At 43.0% G+C, this 15,382-nt stretch overlaps 1 protein-coding gene across 2 annotated transcripts in view; it reads left to right on the top strand.

Annotated features, from left to right (window-relative positions):
• The window catches only part of LOC140694438 (serine/threonine-protein kinase Nek7-like), a 71,525-nt gene that overhangs the window by 14,326 nt on the left and 41,817 nt on the right, over positions 1–15,382 (top strand). The window contains exons 2-4 of one of the 2 annotated variants that reach the window (XM_072957688.1): positions 1,620–1,760; positions 8,326–8,388; positions 9,863–9,973. In XM_072957688.1, the coding sequence (XP_072813789.1) occupies positions 1,638–1,760; positions 8,326–8,388; positions 9,863–9,973 (297 nt within the window). In that variant the 5' untranslated portion in view covers positions 1,620–1,637. The remainder of the gene's footprint in view (positions 1–1,619; positions 1,761–8,325; positions 8,389–9,862; positions 9,974–15,382) is intronic. The other variant, XM_072957689.1, reaches the window with a different exon arrangement.

Here is a 15,382-nt window from a genome sequence, read left to right as displayed (position 1 = left end):
AGAAAGAAAAATATGATAACAGAAATTATTACTTTTTTTTCTCTTTTTGAGAAACACTGCATTTGAATGACAGTGAAACTTTAGTAGAATTTTGTAACATTTTTGCTAGCTTGACAGAGGTAGTGAAATCAACAAGATAACATGTACGGGGGTGGGGGGGTAATGTACTGCCCATATGTCAGAATAGCCCATGGCCCTCTGTGTAAGTCATGGAGTTGTCAGCCTTAACCAGAGTTTGTCTGGGGGGCTGCACGTTCACATTGACTTTAGTGTGTTTAGGAACCAGCATGCTCTTCGGCTGCATTAATAGGTATTTAATGTTCATTCTTACTAGAGGGTGCACAGCCAGGGCCCACAAGAGTGTTTTGTTTACACCGAGTTGGCTCAGAGAGCAAAGGAAGTCCAGAAGGATGAGAGCAGCGGGCTAAAAGGCCTACAGGAGTGTACTTGCCAGCAATCCAGGGATCCTGAAAAGGCCCATGCATTTTTAGCCAAAAAAGAGATGCTGTAAGTGCATATGATAGCTAACTAGACTATTCTGTTATATTTTTTACAGGTATGGATATTGAGTGTCAGTGGAAGCTTAAAAGTCACTGTTCCCTGGGTGTAGGTAGTAACCCCAGTAGTAGACAGGGTCTGACTGCAGTGGGTGTTGAGTTAATGTTTATCCTGCGACTGGTTGAATGAATGAATGAGTCCATAAACAATGGGTGAAATGTGTCAGATGTTGAGTTTTGCCTCAAAATGGGAATGGGTGCTGTGCTCCCTCCACACCCTGTAATTATTTCTCTCCCAGCACCGCTGAGAGCCTCTTCTATGTACTTGGGCCATCTCTGTCAGAGCAGACGCATCTCCCATGCACCTCTTTCCCTAGCAGCTGGTACAGCGCCTGGCACTTAGGAAGTACTTTGTCCACAAACAATAGAAAAAATTGTTTAAAAATGTAACTATGTACTAAGTGAAAGAAGCCAGTCTGAAAAGCTCCGTCCTGTAAGAGTCTAGCCATGCAACGTTCTGGAAGAAGTGAAAAGCCCAGTGTGTGTGGGGGGTGATGCAAGGGCGGGGCACAGGATTTTCAGAGCAGACTCCGGTACCGTCGTTGTGGACACACGTCGTGATACGTGTGCCCAGACCCAGAGAGTGCACACACCTAGTGTGAACAATGGACTCGGGGTGGTGGTGGCATGTCGGTGGCACGGGCCCATTCTGGTGGGGGCGCTGATCCTGGGAAAGCAGTGCATCTGTGGGCTCGGGGTGTGTCGGGAGTCTCTGTGCCTTCCTCGTAGTTTTGCTGTGAACCTTAGAAGTGCCTTAAAAAAAAGTAAGTCTTTTTTAAAAAAAGTGATGAGGAGGTGGTAAACTCCCTGCTGCTGGAACTGTTCTTGGCAGAAGTTAAATAATTTTCAGGAAGTTGAGAAGATTTTCATGCATTAGGTGGCCGATTGGACTAAATGAATGTATGTGTGTATTTTTTTATATATGTGAATGGTTCAGTAAATACATGTTGGGTGAATGGATGTCTGCAGGTTTACCATAGGAATCACCTGCTTATGTGAAAACAATCCACGATTGTGTGTACACTATGTGACTGAAAACTTTTCTGACTTTTTTAATTACAGAAGGCCTTATGACCCGATATGGGCTATAATACGTTAGCCAACTTTCGAATAGAAAAAAAAATTGGTCGCGGGCAATTTAGTGAAGTTTACAGAGCAGCCTGTCTCTTGGATGGAGTTCCAGTAGCTTTAAAAAAAGTGCAGGTAAGATGACTTTAATTATCCAAATCAGTGTAAAATTATACTGTGTGAATAGTGAATAGAGAAAAGTATGTCCTGAATGATTGGGTGATGACAGTCTGAAGTTGAGAATGATGGGAAAGAATAAAAATTGTGCTTTAAAAGCTGGAATTGAGTGTAGGACATGGTGGAAATTAATGTTTGGTTTTAATATTACTTTTAAAATTTCACTGGCTTTGTTCACCCGGATTGAATAACGAGTGGAATGACCTTAGAAAAGCTGTCACAGCTCTAGATTTTGGGAGGCGGATCTGAGTTGTCACCATTGCTCCAGCTGGACACGTGAGCGGGAGCGGTGTCCCCCGCCAGGCCCAGTGGCCGTGGGCCCCGCAGGAGGGGAGGGACTTAGAGCCTGCGCTGCGTGAGGGCGGCGCGCGGCCGGCAGGGCTCGGGGTGGGCGGGGAGGGCGGGGATGAAGCTTGCGGAGAGAACCGCACTGTCAATAAAGGAAAACTGGAGTGAACTTTATTTACTGGAAAATTTTTAAAAAATGAAGTTGGTAAAATGAGAGGATTGCGGCCCTGCTGAAAACCGCGTGCTACGTCTGTGCGGTTCTGGGGTCAGCCTTGCGCTGCGGCGCCGACTCCTTCCGCTTGTCCTCGGGTGCGTGTGTCTTTCTCCCGCTCCTCTTGTTACCGACCAGGATTCTCTGGCTCCACAATCTGTAGAAACTGATAAGAGGGCAGAGGAGGGACCCAGGGAGGCTTTACTGGGGCTCGTGCTGCAGCAGAAAGGGGCGAGGACAAGGAGCAGGTGCCCTTGCTTGCTGCCTGGGGGGTCCGGGGGTCCGGGATCTGGAATGAGGGTGGGGGTGGGGCGATGGGGTGGGGGTGGGTGGCGACCACTGCTGCTGCTGTGCCCAGGGGCCACAGTCCCCCCCCCCCACCGCTGCTCCCCACACCTCCGAAGTGGCAGTTGGATCTTTGGTTTTTTTGTATCACTGTTCATCACTTGCCCCCACCACACAGGCACGCAATTCTTTTCAGTCCCTTCCAGTTTCTGTGTGTTCTGTTGCTCAGTCGGGTGCAAGCATTGCAGCCTTGCGTCCCAGGTCCCAGGTCCCAGGTCCCAGCCTGTCCCCGCTGACCAAGTCCTGCCCCCGCCCCTGTGGACTCGTCCCGCTGAGCCACAGTCCCGGGCGGCTCACTGCCCCCGGAGTCTAGCAAGTCTCCGTCCACCTGCCCTCTGGTCTAGAAAGCCCTTGCCTTTCTGCCTCAGAATGTGCTTGACAGTCTTCCTCACCTTTTCCAGGGAAGGTGGTTTTTGTTCACACCTGCCTGTGGGCTTCACATTTTACTCTGCAGCCCTGGGTTCTCTTCTTGGTTGAGACCTGTGGAACCTCAGTGTCCTCTTACAAGTATATATAATATATAAACTTGGTGAAGGACCAGTATGTTTGTGACAGCCATTACAGAGATGAACAGTTTTCACTTACATCTTTAAGGAAACAGTAAATATTTATGAAAGGTTTATGGGCGTATGTGATAGATGTGAAGAACCTCTCATCTGCAGCGCTCAGCTCGCAAAGTAAAACCTCAAAAGTAACTTGATGCAAGCCTGCCTCTCCCGTCCCTGTCCGGAATTGTGTGTTGATCATTCCTTTCTTTTTCTTTGGAGCTTCCCCCCTTCTATCTGTGTACGTTTCTGAGTAAATCTGTTTAATAGATGTAGTCACGTGCTGGTGCGTGTGGCGGTTCTTTATTCTTTGTGCGTATTACACACACAGTGCGTGCATATGCGTGTGTGTCTAGGATTCGTTTACATGTGTCTGGTGCTCAGTTTTTGTTACGTCTGCCTGCTGTTTAGGTTGTGCACAGTTGTTTGCTGTTACAAACAGCCCTTCCATGGTGTTCACACGTGTGTTTCCCGGAGCACATGTGCAAGAACGTCCCTGCTTGTGTGCCTGAGAAGGGAAGTGATGAGCGCAGGGATGCGTGGTTGGCGCTGTGAGTTAGTACCAAGTTACCCTACACTCGCACCCTTTGACCGCCTCACTGGCAGCATGTGAGGGCGGCCATCTTCCCTCTCGCCACATGCCACTTTTAGTGAGAAAATACAGCCTAAAATGCAAGTATTAGTGTTATGACACAGATGGCTTTAAGAATGATTATTTCCTTACAAAAGAACTCTTTGATCCGTTTTTAAAAGGTATCGAATTCTGCAGAGTATCTCTGGGCACCAAAGTGGGGAAGAAGAAACTAGTGATTCTATTTCTACCCTCTCGGAGAGAGAGGTATCTAGAACAAGTAACTGCTGAACCCTGGGCGTGGCTTCCTGATGTAAATACTTGGTGGAATGGGGATGTCAGTTGGAGCTGTTGGAGTTGGTGGAATTGAGCGAAAGCCAGGCTGTCGAGGCGAGACCGGGTTCTGCGGAACGTTGAAACCAGGAACAGGAGTTTGAATAGGAGGAGAGTAAGGACTCACCATGGATTCTCCAGGGGGGCAATAATCTGCCAAATTGGTTATTTTCAAAATAAAGTACCAGCAGAACACACAGCACGGACCAGAAAGAAGACAGCTGCTGGTCTGCGGCAGGGCGGGGTTGGGGGGTGCTGAGAAACTGGCCGGAGGCCCCTGCGGCCTCCCTAGCCCCCTCCTCCACTCTGAGTGTGGACAGAGGCAGAGTGCTGTTCTCATGTGGTTGCATTTTAAATCACAGAGCCTTGTCTTTCGAAGTGACTTAGAAAGAAAAGAAGGGAAGAAGGGGGGGAGGGAGGAAGAACAGAAGCTCTTCCAGGCCTCTTATAACTCCGTCTGTATCGCTTCATGTTGCCCGTACGTTTCTTCCCTTTGACTGGACGTTGGAATGGACCTGAGTTAATCTGCCCAGTCGTGGTTCCCGTCTGTGTCGGGTAGATGTGTGCCCCTCCAGCTGCCCCCATTTCCCGCCGTGATGACCCTCGGACACGTGTTGCCCGCTGTGCCAAGTTCAGTTTGCCCTCTTGGGTTTTGCTGTTCCCCTGTGCTTTTTAGTGTAGATGTTGGGACATCTGCTAATTTATGCAAGAGAGAAGTGGTGTTGCAAAGATATTCTTAGCTTATTTAATTAGGAGACAGTCTCTTAAACCTTTAAGAGGAGAAATCTGTTTGCATTTCAGAGCTGTTACTGATTTTTGTGATGTATGGCACTTGTGCTGAGCAGTAAAGACCATGGTTCTTCCTTTTAAAAAGCCATCTCTGCAGCTTAGTGGGAAAGTGTTTACTAAAACATTGTTGACCAGACACTTCTTTTCTGAAGACTCCTAGCACCTCTTCAGAAACTCCATGAAGACTCAGATACTGGATTTCCTCGTGAGACTTGTTATTTTAGGGCTGTGTTACCTGTCTAAAGGGCTGTGTCACTGTTCCCAGCGCTTCCAGAATCTGCCCTCGATAGGCTGGTTGAGTTCATGTGTTGAAAGTCTGCATTTATAACTCACTTCTCTGCTCACAAATCTTTCATGAGACTCTTGAGAAGCAGCGCCCAGACTCCTCAGCTCACTTCTCAAGGCACTGCTCCGCCTTGTCCCCCAAGTCCAGGGTCACGGCTCCGTGGCCTGTAAGCACTGGTGATGCCCTGGGTGTTTGCTGCTAGCCGTGTCGGGGGCAGAGAGCGTGGGCCGGACGCATGGCCCCTCCGGGACGGAGAGCCCATGGTGCCCGGCTGCGCCCCCCAGTCTTTAGGAAAATTTGCTCGCATCCCACTATGATTCCTTTGCCACAATTAAGATGTGACTACTGTGACAGTTTCGAAATTCCACGTGCAGATACGCTTCCCTGTCTCCCTGCTTCCCTCCCTCAGCTCGTGCCTGCAGTGTCACTGGTCACCTGGGCTCCGCGGTCAGTGCGGGAGGCTTAGGGAGGAAGAGAAACAGAGTGAGGGACTCGTGGGACTCAGCTCTCCTCTCTCTCCCGTACTTCCACCCCGTCCTGGTCTTCCACAGCCGCTCTCCCGCCCTCTCTGAACTCTGATTGAAGGTCTGGCTTCCACGGTTGACTTTCTTGGGACTTTGTCAGCTCTCCGAGCAGCGCTGGCATTTCCCCTTCAGACGCCACCCCCTACCCCGTCTTGCTTGTCCCCAGTCATTGTTCCTCTTCTCAGAGTTTTGGTAAAATTGGAAGACGATCAAAGAAGACATTTTAAAGGATTCAGAGAATATCAAGAATTTATCAGCCAGTACTTGCCAAAACACTACTGCTAACTTTGTTCTTAGCAAGTATAAAATCAGTTTAAAAATTCAAAGAAACTTTGGTAGAATTGGAAAAAGATGCTTTCTGAAGACTAGCTTGTAAGTAGTTAATGAAAAATATTTTTATAAAATCCAGATTTTTTTCTGTATATATTGCCTTATCTTGCTCATGGAGTCAGATAGCTTTGAATCTATGTCTGGGAATGATTTAATCTAAAGATTCAGCTTTTATTTTTGTCTTGACATGATGGCTAAGAGAAAAAGCAAGATACTTGTGAATTTCCAATGAAATGTTTTTGGTTCAGAATTTAGTTTTGCCTTAAATGGCCACCAGTGCTTCTTTCCTTAGTGTTTGAGAGGTGACTTCATATTGAGATTCAGTTAAAAATAAAAGTTAATTTGTAATTGTAAATTAATTTAAAATAAAAGTTAATTTGTAATTGTAAATTAATTTAACTCTAAGTTGAATTAAAGATTCGTGATTTCTGTGTGGCACACTTCTGTCTTGGTATTTTGTGTCCAGGGAGGAGTTCCTAAAACTGTCATAGCACATCTTATTCTCGTCTTGCTCACTGTCTTCTGTGCTTTAACGTTTTTCCCATCATAGAGACGTTGATTACTGGGAGGTTAGTTCTACATGTGTCTCCAAGTTGGCGATTTTTTCATTTTAATCGCTCATACCAGAATTGTCCTTTGTCACCTTAAATTTTCCAGGAATTCCTTCAAGGTCCAAGACCCCAAATTTCTTTGAGTTATCCCAAGTGCCCTGTGAGCGGTAGTTCCCAAGAGTGATGTCCTCCTTCACGAGTCGGCGAGTCAGTTACTTCTCTCGCTTCGTTGGTTTTTAAGCATAAGTGGCGTGTGTGTATGTGTGTGTGTGTGTGTGTTGTGTGTGTGTGTATTTCATGCAGGTAACTAACATCAAGTTCAAAACTTTCTGTTGATGTAAATATTGGCCATTGTTGTTTAACTTGCAGTACAGCAACACCATTCTTCTGGCATCTTTTGGCAGTTTGGGGAATGAGGGGCTATTCTGTGTGAAATTGTTGAAGTTTACTGCTTTCAGTAGTGAACTTTTCATTTTTACCTACTTCTGTGAGGAGCCTTGTGAGGGGCATTACACTGTCCTGCAGGTGTAAGTCAAGTGTGGGGCCCCTGCCAGCCCCCCTCCCTCCCGGCAGCCCCCCCCCAACCCCGAGGCCCTCACATCAGTCTGCGCAGCAACGCCTGCGGCCAGCCGGCTCGGGTCTGGTTCTCGGGCCCTGTCTGCAGCCCGCCTCGGATGGTGTGCGTCCTGAGGGCGGCAGGCTGCTTCCTTGCTTGTGTGTATAATGAAACCTAATAATCGGTTGACATTCAGCACAGTTTTGTGAGTGATGGAAGAGCAGGGGCAGGAACATGTTATCCTCATTTATGCTTGGAGTATTGACTTATTAAGGTATTTTCTGCAGTATTTAGCATATTGCTTTTTTATTTACTTTTCCACACACTTGAACAATTGAGACACTTCTTTGTTTTCAGAGACATACTAAAGAGCCCTTTGACTATATTATTTATTTTCATGTTTTTTACAGTCGATCAGCGTTCCTCAACCTTGCCTTTATTATCACCTTTAAGGAGCCTTTTGGGACATTTTTTCCTAATCAGCCCACTCGTGCAATTTGAACTCCATAGATATGATATACCTGTTCATGTGTTATATGTAAATCTGTGCTTAAAAAGAGCAAGGCTTTGTCAGCCCTCTCTCCGAAGAACCAATTTTCACCTCCTTGGAGTGGTAGCAGCCCTGTCAAGGATGCGTGCGTTAGACCTTTCAGACCCAGTCTGAGCGTATACATTGATGGTCAGTGGTTGAGGGCTTGGACATGTCTGGTTCCAGAGGGACAACCTGGAGGATGACCTCTGGCCGCTCCATCAGTTAGCTGTGTGAACTTTAGCTCCCTAAGCCTGCTTCTCTTCATCTGTAAAGTGAGGATGCTGCTAATACTGTCCTCATAAGGATTAAATGAGAATTCAGTGAGTAAGTTCATGCAGTGTACTTAGCACGTTGTTCAGTATTTTAACTATTGATTATATTAACATATCACAATCTCACAACTTCCATTCTGCTCTGTTTGAACTTAAGATTTTGTATATCCAGCTGTTCTCTTTTTCCATTTTTAATATTTTGGATGGAAAAATGTAAGCACTAGTGGTGACGTGAGATTAAACACCTAAGGCCTCCACAGCTTCTCAAAGCTGATTGGGAAGAGCACTTCCTAGTGTGTGTGATGATGTGTGACATGTTACAGTGGACTTACATGCTAGCTTGAACCATAGGTTGCTATTTTATTAAGTAATTCTGGATTCTGTTTTTAGATATTTGATTTAATGGATGCCAAAGCACGTGCTGATTGTATCAAAGAAATAGATCTCCTTAAGGTAAATAACAAATGTACTGTTGACTGTTTTGTACAGAACTGAATATGTAAATAAAAGTGATTTATTAAAATATCCACTTATAAGCAAAAAGATTTTTGAGACATAACATAGGCCACACTGATTTCAGATAACATTATATATAAATTTGAAGTCAGAATATTGAAGAATGCAGTTACCTTTTGAATTCATTATAAAATAATTTAAATGGAACATTTGGTAGGATTAGCTTTTTTTCCCATTTCAAACTAGGAAATTAATAAAAAAGACATAAAACATTGAAGAAAGTTTTTCTTGACCATCCCAGTTAGACATGTTCTAAATGTTAAGTAATATAAACGCATATATCACAAGATGTGATATATTGAGAATGTGGACTGAATCAAATGGCTCCCATTTTAAAAATAATATTTCTGTATCTTTTTTCCAGATTTAGAAAGGATGATGTAAAGAGAATGTCGGAATTATCTTTTCAGTTTCTCATCCACTCAGAGAATATGACTGAAATTTTAGTCATCTTCATACTGCATTTATTGTAGTGAAATTTCTTTTGAGAAATATATTTTTAATTTTTAGATAAGACTTGGTTTTTTTATGCCAATTTTGTTGTGCCTGAAATGAATCAGATTTATTCAAAAAGATAAGAGTAAGATCAAAATGAACCATGCTTTCCACTTTTCTGTAAGTTGTAGTTATTTCTTGCTACATGAAGTCATTGCTTTAATAAACCTTTGTTAGAGAAATAATATATCATCATAGAAAATGTGGGGGGAAAACCTGTAAGTATAAAGAAGAGAAGATAATCATGCACATACTCGCTAGGGTAATTCTTGAGTAAGTTTCTTTGAGAAACTATTTGTCTTATATGTTAACTCGCTTAAAGATTAAACAAAAAGATTGTAAATGTGTATAGCTTGATGCATATATTTCTGAAATTTTTCTTAGGATTTTATGAATCAACCGCATAGATAAATTCAGACTGTTTGTATTATTTGATGTAAAAGCTGTATTTAGATACAATATAGTAGATGCTAGATTTTTACCGCTGGTTGGAGTTATCCTTGGCTCAGCCTTAACGTCAAAGTAAGAGTGAAAAGGGATACTTCATTTGCTATTGAGTGCCCTTAAATGACAGTTACCATTTTGAAGGATATACTTTTTGACGGTTGGTGATTTAATTCTGTCATTTATACGCATATGTGTATATTTATTGGGCATAGCAATACTTTTTAAAATTTTAAGTGTGTAATTTATTATTTCTAGTAAAGAATATTAAAGTTCATTGTTATCTAGTTTTACTTTCAATAACTATAATACTTGTTTAAAAATTCACTAGGTTAAAGAAAAATACAGTCATATTAAGATTTCTGTAACTTGAAAGGCATTTTAACTAAGTTTATTCTTAAGTTATGAAACTGTAAGTGACTCTTGGGAATGTACAGTAAGAAAATTTTTGGTGCCTGTTTTTTTTTCTCAGCAACTCAACCACCCAAATGTAATTAAATATTATGCATCATTCATTGAGGATAATGAACTAAACATAGTTTTGGAACTAGCAGATGCTGGTGACCTATCCAGAATGATAAAGGTAAGTTGTTTTTTTTTTTAAACTTAAGATTTGTTTTTTCTAATAGAGTTGTATGTTCAACGTTTAGGCTTGTGAGATTCTTTAAAGACCTCAGAATGCTGCTTAACATGGGGTAGGCGTGTAGTAAATGGTAGGCAGAGTGATGGTCTGATTATGAGGCTGGTTTGCCTGGGGAGGTTGATGCTGGTCCACTTAGACGTATGAACACTCCAGCACCAGCCTGGAAGTAGACCGAGGACTTGTCTTCTGTAAGCTAAAGCTGACTTCACCCAGCAGATCACCCTGGATCCTGCATCTCTGGACAGCAGGCAGGGGGCGGAGGGAGGTGCTGGAGCAGTCTGACCTGGGCTGCCCCTGCTTTGGGAGGGAGTCATGGAAGGAGAAAGTGGGCCTTGAATTCAGACTTGCGCATCCAACCCCGATTCGACGACTTAAAAGTTGATTAACGTTCTTTTCTAAGGGCACATTCATTGGGTTTAAGTTGAGCCACAAATTATAGGAACCCCCCAAAACTAGCCTAAAAACTGCTTATCCTTGGGCTTAACTTCGTAACCTGCTTCACTTCTTCTGTGTGCCACATCTCCTCCAAAACAAAGTAAGAAGAGAACCTGTTTCCTAGGGTTATTTTAAATGATTGATTGATTGATACTTGCTAAGAGCTTAGAAGAGTGCCTCCCACTTAGTAAGGCTATGTAAATGGAAGCTGTCGCCATATTATTAATGTTATTATGTGTATTTTTCTGCTACATAAAATTCTGGGGCTAATATGACAGTTCTGATCTCAGATTCTCAGAGACCAGGCCTGTTTACAGCTGGTTTGGGTGTATTTGCTGCTGTATCCAAGGCACATCCCCGGACGCTGGCCACACAGCGTTCCAACCTGCTAGCCAGAATTTAGTCCTGATCATGTCCACCTGCAAGGGAGGCTGGCGTCTCTAGTCTTCATCTGTCTGTCAAGTGCCAGCTAGACTCCATTACTCTGGAAGACGAATTCAGCAGTCTGGAAGTCAGTGAAGGCCAACAAGATGAAAAGCAAGGGTTGTGAATTGTGAGCTTGCCGGAGCAAGGGAATCGACCACTGCCGTGTGCGTGTTGGCAGAGATCTCAGGCGGATGGAAGAGCAGGAAATATTTATAGTGGGTAGGAGGGGAGGCTTCAGGTTGGAGGCCGCAGGCATGAAGGAGCCGTGGGCAAGCTCACTAATCCTCCCCCGTGAGCTGGCTTTCTCTGGTTGGTCCTAAGTTGGAAGCGGGGACAAAAATTGGGGAAGCTGTCAGTTACCAATCAAGTCCTGGCCATTCTGGCTGATTGTTACAGAAGTTGCTGGATCACCACTAGTGAGAGCAGCCCGGCCTCCTGCAAGTCTGACAGAGCGGAGCAGGCAGGCTTCCTAGGCAGTTTGTGAAAGATAAAAGGCTGGCTTCCTGGTCGGCTTGCTGAGGACGGTGGCTCAAAGCTCTGTTTTTATACATGGTCTGGCCGTTGTCTGTCTGTGTATTCAGTCTCTCAGGAGATACTGGGGCACAGCCAGTCATCTCCTGCCTGCAGTTACTGTAAGGGGTTTTTTAAAACAGTGCTAGGTGCGTTATAGGCATTATCTTGTTTACTCTTCACAAGGATCCTGGGAGGTGATTTTGACACTTAGAGAAGATCATTACTAGTAAATAGAAAAACTGGTATTTGAAATTAGGCTTGTCTGATGCAAAAATCCATGCATTTTACTTCAGTGGCCCCTAAAGATTTTTGTATCACAAAACTTCTTTGAAAAATCAAATAAAACCCTTGACCTTCTTGCAGGAAAATGCTGGTGCATACACAATTTGCATTCCACTACAAGCCTTTGCAGGCTCTCTGATTAAGGCATTTGTGGGTTGGCTAGCGTCGGTTAAGAAGGTTAAGAACCCTGCTCTCTAGTGTGAGTTCAGCGTCAGCCGCTTCAACTCTTACGCACATAACTTCTCTTAGGCTCAGTTTCCTCATCTGTAAGATGGAGACAGTTTAGGAATTGCTTTTTAAATGATAAAAACACTGCATAAAAGGAAGGAGTATCCTTTCACAGAATGCTATCAAGCTGACTCTGTTTATGTTTTAAGTCCCATGTAAGATGACTCACTTCTAATCAGTTACCTAACTTTCTGTTGTAGGGACTTCCCACCAGTGGCACAAACAGCTAACCACCAACAAAATGTGTCTTTGCAAATTAATTAACAATTTTTAAAAATACAGTATTAATTTTAAAAAGAAATGTAAATGAGGGGAGGTTATAGCTAGAGTGGTAGAGCACATGCTTAGCATACAGGAGGTCCTGGGTTCAATCTCCTAATTACCTTCCCCCCAAAAAATAAAAACTAAAAATTAAAAAAATGCAAATACACAAATGCAGAATTTTACAAAACAGCTATCTGTCAAGATGAGACATATAAAAGCAAGTGTAAATTATCCTTGCCAGAGGGACAATGAGTGTAAAATTCTTGGCTGAGACCTTTCTTTAGGTATAAGAGCTGTTTAATTCTTATAGTGGAAGGAGAAGAGGGCAGACCCCTATGGGGAAGTACCTCAAATCCCTGCTGAACGCAGGTAAAGGAAACCGCTTCAGTTATAAAGTCTTGCTGTCGATTGAGAAGTTGATGGTTTAGGATTTTGATTTTAGGGTTTCTCGCTCTCTCTCCATCGGGTTTTCTTTCTTTGCTGCTCCTACGTCACACTTAGGGCGCTGTGCCTGGGCAGACACCGGGGCACCTGGAGGAGTGCACCGCTGACCCTTCCCCGCCTGGGAAAACTGGCGCAAGGCCAGGGTGCCTTCTAGAAGCCCTGTTACCTCCATCCCCAGCAGATTCAGATTTCCCCGGCCAGTGACGGAGGAAAAATTTGTCAGTGTGATCTTATATTTACTGTGGTGATGAACTCAGCTTCCTGTTTAAACAGACTTGCCGTCCATTGACATCATCAAGGAAATTTTTTATCAGCTGCCCCAGTGGCCCCAGTAAGATTCAGAACAACAGAATTCTGTTTGGTAACAAGTAGTAACTTGCCATTATAGAATTGATGGCTGTACCCTTAAAACACCCTGGGGGCTTCTGACTAAATTTAAAGGTATCTGTCATGTAAAAGACTATTTAAGGCACTTTTTTTTTTTTTAATAAAAGGTGTCAGCTGATTCCTAGTGAGTTGGAAGCTTCTAGAGCAGCTTACTGTGCTTTGGTAGGGCACTGGGGCGGCTCCTCTGTGAAGGGTTAGTGACATCAGTCCTCCCTCTCCAGGAGGCTTTATCGTGTATGCCTTTAACGACCTCGTCCTTTACCGTCAGTCTGCCGAGTCAAGACATAAGACATTCCGGGTCTGGCTTTCCAGATCCTCTTGGAGCCTGCACTTACAGACCTTACAGTAGTCTCAGCATATCGGCCGTCACAGCAAGTTCTCCCAGTACCCAGAGTAGAGAGTTTGACCAAGCAGTTTCACTTGGGTGGAATAGCCTCATTTCCTGGCTGCATTCACGTATGTCTCCTGCAGTGTGGTATTTTAGACCTGACCAAAGATCCCTTCTGGCCCTTCATCTAATAGGATTAATATGATCACAGATGGATGCATTTTAACAGAACACAGAGTTAATGGCTTTTCTCTCTGTTGACTTAGTAAGCTTAATGTTTGTAATTTTTTTAATATAAGTGATGAAGATCCTTCACTGTCCGCCTGCATTCCCATCCCCCAGAGGCGACCACTGACTTGCACGTGCAGAACCCTTCCTGACTTCATTTTGTATCTTTACACTCAGACACACACAAATGAAAGAACATGTACTGGTGTGTGTATTCTTTCTCAGACACAGCGCAGTGTACTAAGTGGTTGCTTCATTGAGAGACACTTGCGCTGTTTCCGTTGTTTTTAATCCTTACAGAGAAAGCTCCAGGACCAGGCCTTGTATGTTTCAATACAACAGCATCACACACACTCTATTCAAGGGAGAGTTACATCCATTTCTATAAATAATGCTGCTGGGTAATAGGGTATGTGCACCTTAAATCATGACAGATACTGCCAAATTATTCTTTCAAATAAATATACCAATTTGTGGCCTTTCAAAACAGCACTCTTTAATTTATTTATTGGATATTTACCTCGTGCTGTATTCATGGTTCATGCCTTCTTGAAACTCATTGTCTAGTGGGAGCGAGAGGCATTTAACTAAAACTCATAGGAAACTGTATAACTGGAGTTGTAGTAAGTTTTATAAAGGAGTAAGATAGGGTCTAATGTAGTTTGTAATAGGACGGCCAAATCCTTACTGGGAACTCTGAGGGCAATAGAAGGTGATGCTACATGACTTTGAGTTAGCTACTTCATCTTAATGATTGAGATTCTGTTTCCTTATCTATGAAATTGGGTTAATACCTGCCTTGGAGTGTCATTATGAGGGCTGAATGATAAATATGTATGTATATATGTATTCTATTTTTATAGGGATATATACAAATATATGCGCACACACATGTAATTATATGTGCCTCTCTGAATATGTTCCATCTGTCCGACAGCTGCTAGAATGTTTTTATTTCACTTCCTTTATCTCCCCTGTTCCAGGGGCCCGTTGGTAAACAATGGTAGTGGTATAACATGATCTTTTCCTGATACAGGAAGGGTTTTTTTTTTTTTGCCCTAAGATTCTAAAATTGTTTTCTAAACACTCTAATTTGTGCTAAAAGCTGTTCTTTATAGAAGAGACTACATTATGAAAAAATCATAGGAACTTCTTTTAGGAAGGAATGTGGCAGTGACTTAATGCTTATAAAGGACAGCAGTAGATACTTGGATTCTGAGGAACATGCTTCATTTCTTTATAGTGAGTAATGTTACAGATCATTGTTCATCTCAGTAATATATTTCACTGTCTCAACTCTTCAGCTTAATTGGGGTAGAAGAGGAAATATAGCTCCTGGTCTGTATTCCAGAAAAGAACCTCTGGATAGCGTTGCATCGAAGATTTTTACAAGTAAATAATTAATTGGTTTAGAGCAGACTGACAAATATAATTAAGTAATTTATAGTTGAAATATTCAGTATTTCTCTAATTAGTGACAGAGGAATACCTGAGGCTGTGGTCAGATGAAATTCTTCCCAGCTGAGTTTTAGGATAAAAGGAAATCCAGAATTTTTCATCATATATTTCTTTATCAACAGTAGTCAGAAATTTAAAGAAAAAGACTCTTAGAAAAGTTAGGTTGCAGTTTATCAATTTGTTATATATATATGCTATATATTTTCTTTATTGTACCCTAAATTGGACCAGTACATATTCCATTTTGTAGGATGCCTTATTAATCCGGTTTATTTCACTCTTCTGTTTCCAAGAAACATATCTGGTGATGGAGACTTAGTGTAGAGGAGATGAGAGATTAGTCTCAGAAATATATT

Source organism: Vicugna pacos, unplaced genomic scaffold (genome assembly GCF_048564905.1).
Source record: "Vicugna pacos unplaced genomic scaffold, VicPac4 scaffold_21, whole genome shotgun sequence".
Classification (NCBI taxonomy): domain Eukaryota; kingdom Metazoa; phylum Chordata; class Mammalia; order Artiodactyla; family Camelidae; genus Vicugna; species Vicugna pacos.
The sequence above is the reverse complement of the archived record's forward strand: the minus strand, read 5'-3'. Positions and strand labels throughout refer to the sequence as shown.